We start from the raw sequence: 7,364 nt of genomic DNA on the forward strand, positions 1-7,364 counted from the left end.
TAGTTCCCAGGGAGCAGCTATACCCCAAAAACTGGCTCTGAATAGAAGGAGAAAGGCAGAGAACAAGCCCTGTTGCTGCTTGCAACAGCTCCCCATGAAAAAACTTCACGTCACAAAACTGATAACAATACAGCATTTCTTCCAAGACTGTCCCCTGCTGACATGCTGAAGGGAAAGAACTTGTAAGACTAGTTATGACAGCACCACCTGGTGACCTCTGCCGTCACAGGCATACGAGGACAAAGCCAGGCAATCACTTTCACAGCCTGGGTGAATGCTTCCAGGGCATGGCCTCTCCCCCAGCACACAGTATCTCCTCATGCAACCCAATAGACCATGCATTGCGTCTCACCTGCCTCACCCCCGATGCCTCCACTGACAAAACGCTGCGCTTTAGACCTCTGGTGAGTAGTTAGATGGCTTAATCAAATGGAAAGTCCAATTCTCCCATGTCATTTGGGAAGCGGAAAGTGAGCAAAACACTGTCAGGTAAAAACTCCCATCTAATTACAATAACAACATGTATGTTACCATAGCGAAAACAAAATCAGTTAGGGAGTAAGATTTAAATAATAGCAACAATGAGTTATAGAGTTTAAGACCTGCGGGAACCACCAGAACATCTCTCTGACCTCCTGTAGATCACAGGCCACCAGCACCAAACCTGACTCAATGAAACAAGGCAGAGGTTAAAACACCATAGGGGAGGATTAATATCACACACAATAAAACCCAGGCTGGGGCAGGTAAGAGGGAATTCAGATGGGCTACATATTTCATTACTTAAAAAATGAAATGAACAAGCCACTCATCGTCCTCCAGTCACTCTTGAGTGTATTTTCAATCCCAGTTCCCCTCCTTTCACCTGTTTATGGCAAGCACCAATCACCTCTGTGTCTATCCAGGTGCTCACAGAACCACCACCTCTGAGCATCTCCTAAACATTAGTGAACTGAGCCCCGCCACAGCCCCCGGGAGCTGACCTCTCAAATGTCCCTTGTTTCGCGGGAAGTCACTTGTTCCCTGCCCCACTCTGCACAAATCTAGTACCCCCTGGAAATTAGTGACATCAAACATAAAGACTCGAGGAGCTGGAGTTATAGAGAGAGCTATTTGCGATGCAGGAAGGCATCCTGCAGCATTGTGAGCTTCCTGCCTTTGTAACCACCCCGGTGAGGTAGGGGTGGAATTGTTAGCCCCATTTTATACATGGAGAACAGCGGCCCAGAGCCGGGGTGTGGAATAGGATTTCCAGTCTGATGTTAGCACGCGCTAGCTAACACATGCTTTCAAAGTCGATATCAAACACACTGCCCTAAACCCAAGCTAAATGGGCAGAGATATAGCACCCAAGGCAACCACACCTTTAAATCTTAGCCAAGACAAGGCCAGAATGGGTAAATGATTTGACCTCGCTGACTCAGGAAGTCTGTGGCAGAGTCAAGAATTGAACCTGGCTCTCTGTTCAGAGCCTTATCCACAAGGCCAGCCATCCTCCTTCCTCTCCGGCTTCTGTCTCTTCCCCTCTGCCAGCTCGCTCTGTCTTTGTGAGCTCATATTTGGTGCTGGGGCACCCTCTGTATGGACGGTCCCTTCCCGAGGGGCTCACACCCAAATCCTCAGCACATAGATCATTTCTGTCACTCCCGCAATCTGACACTTGCCACTGGTTTTGCTCCACCCTCTTCGGCAGTGAGGGGGACAGCTGTCCAATCCATGATTAGTATTTATTAGATGTATTACAGTAGTACCTAGGAGCCCGAGTCCTGGACTAGGACCCCATGGTGCTAGGCACCGGACAAACAGTCCATCGTTTACTCTGGGCCAATCAGAGCAGCAGTATGATCGTAACACAATGAGGCGGTTTACTTTCCCATGCCCCCTCGTGAACTGGGCGAATGGAAACCTCAGCATGGTGAGGAGCCTCTCAGCAATGGGGGGCGAGGAGAGGGGACCTCGTTATTCTCCCTCCAACTCCACAGTCCTGCTTGGTTTCCTCCATCTCCCCCTCTTGCTCAGGCTCTCCGTTGCCTCCACATTCCCATCACCCTTAGCCACAGGAGGGCCGAGCTGCTGCATCAGTGGGCCATCTTGCTTTTTGCTTTCATCTCCAATTCCCCCTTCTCTCGGGACCCTTTGATAACGAACAAACATGATCAGATAATTAGCAACAAGGCTGGGCACCCGCCAGCACCATGCATGCACCCGCCCCTCCCCCCTGCACTCTCGGGTCTGGACTGAGTAAAGCCCCAGTCTGAACCGCCAGAGCCAAAACCCAATGGACTGCCTTTTGCAAAACCAAACCCAGCTGTGCTTTACCAACCACGTCACCAGTCCAGCTTCCGGGCGGCAAAGCTCCCAGCACCTCCCATGACATTAATTAGTCTGTTTGCTCTGGAAACTACAGCTGCCATTCACGTGGCTTGTAGCCTCCTGAACAGCACCCTGATTCCTGATCTGTGTGCTGAGGATCTGGGGCTCATCCCTTACAGGGGCCTTCCCGCAGCAAGCAGCTCCTCATTGGGGCTGAGAAGACATTTCCCCCACAGGACATAGGAGTATTTCACCTTCCTCCAGAGCACTGCGAAGGGCCAGCTGAGTGTATCCAAACAATTCTATCTTAGGTGGAGGCTGGGCTCACAACAGGAGCTGGGCCAGAGGCTTCCAGCAATGGACCTTGGTGATGGCCATTGGTAGAGTTCAGCCCTTCCTAACTTCTTCTCTGAGATCTTAAATCAACCACATTAAGGTCTCAACAGAGATCGTACAGTCAGTAAGTGTTACCCGCTGTCCTTAGCTCACCCCACTGTTCCTGAACGCTGCATCTCAGAAAGATCACTCCCTGTTTGGGGCCTTCCTCTGGGATCAGTTTTAAAACCATGTATCACCAAGGTACGTGACAATGCCTTTCCAAACCATCTTGGTCCTGGTTAAAATATATACGATGGGTCTCTTAAATTACCCAATAAACAACAGAGGTTGGTTGAGACAGAGCCTGTGTGGTCAGTGGGGTAAATCTCTACTGAAGATCTCCTTCTAAGGGATGGGTGGATTTTCACCTCAAACCACTGGGAGATTCTTGGTTTCACTGCCGCAGCATTGGGACACACTCGAAATACATCTGCTGGAAACCTTGGCCCAAATTTGGCCAGCATAAAGTTTTACTGTTCAGACATAGCAGCATCTTTTCCAACCCTCGGAGCGCAGATGGATTTCTTTTCCCCCTCTACAATGTATAACCTTTTCATAGAATCATAGAATATCAGGGTTGGAAGGGACCTCAGGAGGTCATCTAGTCCAACCCCCTGCTCAAAGCAGGACCAACCCCCAACTAAATCATCCCAGCCAGGGCTCTGTCAAGCATAACCTTAAAAACCTCTAAGGAAGGAGATTCTACCACCTCCCTAGGTAACGCATTCCAGTGTTTCACCACCCTCCTAGTGAAAAAGTTTTTCCTAATATCCAACCTAAATCTCCCCCACTGCAACTTGAGACCATTACTCCTTGTCCTGTACTCTTCTACCACTGAGAATAGTCTAGAACCATCTTCTCTGGAACCACCTCTCAGGTAGTTGAAAGCAGCTATCAAATCCCCCCTCATTCTTCTCTTCTGCAGACTAAACAATCCCAGTTCCCTCAGCCTCTCCTCATAAGTCATGTGTTCCAAACCCCTAATCATTTTTGTTGCCCTTCGCTGGACTCTCTCCAATTTATCCACATCCTTCTTGTAGTGCGGGGCCCAAAACTGGACACAGTACTCCAGATGAGGCCTCACCAGTGTCGAATAGAGGGGAACGGTCACATCCCTTGATCTGCTGGCAGTGCCCCTACTTATACATCCCAAAATGCCATTGGCCTTCTTGGCAACAAGGGCACACTGTTGACTCATATCCAGCTTCTCGTCCACTGTCACCCCTAGGTCCTTTTCCGCAGAACTGCTGCCTAGCCATTCGGTCTCTAGTCTGTAGCGGTGCATGGGATTCTTCCGTCCTAAGTGCAGCTCTCTGCACTTGTCCTTGTTGAACGTCATCAGATTTCTTTTGGCCCAATCCTCCAATTTGTCTAGGTCCCTTTTCTCCCTTTAACAACCTGTAAAATTTGACCCTAAAACAAACACCAGCAATGCTCTTTTGGAGCCCTGGATGGGTGAAAAGGGAACTGACCCCAGCAAAGAAAAAATATCCAGGTGGGTTTTTTGTACTCTTGTCATAACCGCACACAGACATTCAGGCACAATTTTTATAATGAACATGCCAAATCTAAGATCAAGACTTTGCAGAGCAAAATGCCATGAGGGAGGAAGTTTTATGGCCCGGGAAAGAAAAGGTGGTTTCTAATAGAAATGACAGAACTTTAATTGGAGCATCACTGGTAAGTTCCACTCTAATGAGAAACCTTTTTCTGTCTTACATTGTGTCACAGAGCATTGCACACAATACCCAGGTAAGCCTCCCAGACTATCACCAGCTATTAGACATCACTGTTACATGATTCACTTTCATGTTTCCCATAACCCGCCATGAAGACATTGGCTTCCCCTTATATTTTAAAATTCATTCACTACTTCAGTGTCTATTGCACAACCCCTTGGGATGAAAAACTAATAATGCAGCAAGAATGCTAACGTAACCTCACAACATTGCTGTCATAGATATATACTGGCTACACTGCCTTTGTAAACAATGCTTTTTATTGACCATACCTACTGCAAGCAGGATATTAGGCATCTTGTAAAATTCCTGCTGTGATCAATAGCAATGTTGCAGGCAGACTGGCCAAAATCTCTGGAATTTCCCCATTTTCCTAGCCCTGGGCAAGTCTCTGTTAATCCCAGGATTGCCACAGAGGTGATCCAAATTCTAAGGTGTTTTTCTCCATTTGAGTTTCCCATCTGTCCAGGAAACTGCCTGGATAATTAATTATTACCTTCCTGAGTTTCCTTTCATCAGAAACCCTCCTGATATCCCACATGCTTGCATCAGCTGGCCCCTGATACTGTACCACTGTCACCAGGCTGATTAAGATTGATCTGAGCAGGGTGAAAAGCACGACATATAATTATTGCAAATATCAACAATCCTATTAAAATGAGATCTGTTTATTTGCTCTCTGGCTCTCTCCAGAACATGTGTGCCTCCCAAAACTACCCGCCCCTCTGTGCAGTCAGATTGATCCCATCAGCAGGCAAGAGAGTTCACAAAGTATTAGCTTAAGTTTTGCGCCTGCCATTTTCCTGGCAGGTAAAAATAAGAGGTTCTGAGCATGGAAGCCTGGGACCCAAAGCCTCGGTGACAGTTATGCAAAGGGGCCATATTTCAGTTACAAACAAAGATCCCACCTGCTCCAAACTGACTCCAAGGCACTGAGCACACAATACAGAAAACTGCTTCCGAGAGGGTTCCATCTGCAACTCCGGAGCGCCTTTGATTCAGGGTGGGGGAAGAGGGTCACATTTTGTGGGGTTGTATTTAACCGCCCCTGGCCTGGCCTGGCAGCAAGGTCACATCCCAGACAGAGTGGTGAATATGATAGTGCACAGCTAGCCACAAAGCACAATAAAGCATGATGAGCAGGCACAAACCCTGGGCTTACCAGCTGAAGGCAGCAGACTCCAACCAGCGTGCATCGTCCATTGCATTTCCCCATGGTTTCCTGGCTGGAGCCTTGGATTTTCCCCACACTGGATGAGCGCTGTCTTCCTCCAGCTTCAGCAATCCTCCCTTTGCCAATAAAAATACCCCTCAGAGAGCATCAGGAGGAAACCCGCAGCACGCCTTGGTCTCCAGCCCTTTGCCAGACCCAGTACTTGCTTCACAGCAGCACTCCTGGCTTTTGCATGCTGCCAGGATAGCATAGAAGCAGGAGCGGCTCAGAAAGGGGCATTTTTGTCCCCCCACCCCTTCCTTCTACAGCTCTGTCTGGACTTGCCACATTTCCAAGACGCAGGGACAACAGCGGATGATCAGATGTTGCCATCCATCTCCCAGGAGCTGCTCTGCGATGGCTGAGAGAGAGAGAGGAGCGAGGTGGGGAGGGGGGACGGGAGAAGCAGCTCCCCTTGCTTTGCACAATTTTGCATGGAAGATTGGCTTGGAGCTCTCAAGCCCCTTCTATTGTTCCCCCCACCCCCCGACACAACCAGGATTTGTGCCCCTAGGGAGAGGGAAAGAAAGGGAAGGGCAAAAAATGAAGAGCTCTTGGAAAAGGCAGGAGAGGCAGAGGAGGAAGCCAGGCTCAGAGCTGTATTAACAATCAAAGCTGGGGAAATAATACATTCAAGCAGCTTTCCCTCTAGGACCACGTGGCTCTGGCTCTTCTCAGGGCGTAGAGAGACCAGACCAGAGTTCTGCACTCTGCACCTGAATGGATTTCTTCTTCCTCTTCATTCTGTGTAACAAAAGCTCCGCATGCCTTGAACTTCAGCCCTGTCTGCATCTGAGGGGCTGGGCTACTAAAGAAACGCATGGTGCGGATATGAGGTTTTGTTTGTTTGCTTATCTCGCTTTGTATTTTTAAGTGCAGATCCTCATTCACAGGATGAATCCTGGATCCAGCTGGCACAGTTGGAAAGAAGGAGATTTTTAAGACCAAACATTTCCCAAAGCAGCCACTTGTTTTTGTGTGAGAGGCTTTCTGGGTGTTGCAAATCAGGCACTCAAAATCAGCAACCGGTTTTTGAAAATGGTGCTGTGACTGTCTCATTGAGAAAGGGGCATAGTGAGATCAAAAGCCTTCATTACTAAGAGAAGGCCTCACTCTGATCTCAAACTGGGGTAATGCTGCAGCAGCTCTCCTGAGGGCAATGGATTTACATTGGTGTAAACGTGAGGAGGAGCTTGCCCAGAGACTTTTAAAACTGCCTCAAACATCATCCAAAATGAAGGATTCTGCCCCCATATACTCAGAGCCCTGGGGCAGGACTGTCTGGTCAGTTTCAGGAGCTGGATTTATTTGATAAGGAGGTGCAGACCAAATAGATTGTTAGTGCTATGAGCAAATAATCACCATTGATATTGGCCAGTATTGGTAGGTAAGAGAAATCCGGTTAGCCCTTTAAAAAGAAATCTATGGAAATCCCCCTGAAAAATCCTGTCGACTTTACTCCCTTTCCCAGTCATCAGCCCTGCATTTGTAAATTTCCTGCAGAGGAGACAGAGCTCACAAAGGTCACTGAGCAAGGGTTTGCAAAAAAATGCTCTTGATTTATGCTCTTGATTCTCCCCTCCCAGCCCTACAAATTGCAGCACCATGGTTGGGGGGAAAAACCAAGCCCACCAGTTCTGGGTTATGGGAGCCATGCAGTCAGGATGAATAAAACTCATTTGTCTGACACCCAATTCTGCTGTCATTTGTCCTGTTTAAAA

At 48.3% G+C, this 7,364-nt stretch overlaps 1 protein-coding gene across 1 annotated transcript in view; it reads right to left on the reverse strand.

The window, feature by feature from the left end:
* The window catches only part of NKAIN1 (sodium/potassium transporting ATPase interacting 1), a 209,135-nt gene extending 202,480 nt beyond the window's left edge, over positions 1-6,655 (reverse strand). The window contains exon 1 of the mRNA XM_048826180.2: positions 5,593-6,655. Within this exon, the coding sequence (XP_048682137.1) occupies positions 5,593-5,646 (54 nt within the window). The 5' untranslated portion in view covers positions 5,647-6,655. The remainder of the gene's footprint in view (positions 1-5,592) is intronic.
* Positions 6,656-7,364: the final 709 nt, after the last annotated feature.

Source organism: Caretta caretta, chromosome 19 (assembly GCF_965140235.1).
Source record: "Caretta caretta isolate rCarCar2 chromosome 19, rCarCar1.hap1, whole genome shotgun sequence".
Classification (NCBI taxonomy): domain Eukaryota; kingdom Metazoa; phylum Chordata; order Testudines; family Cheloniidae; genus Caretta; species Caretta caretta.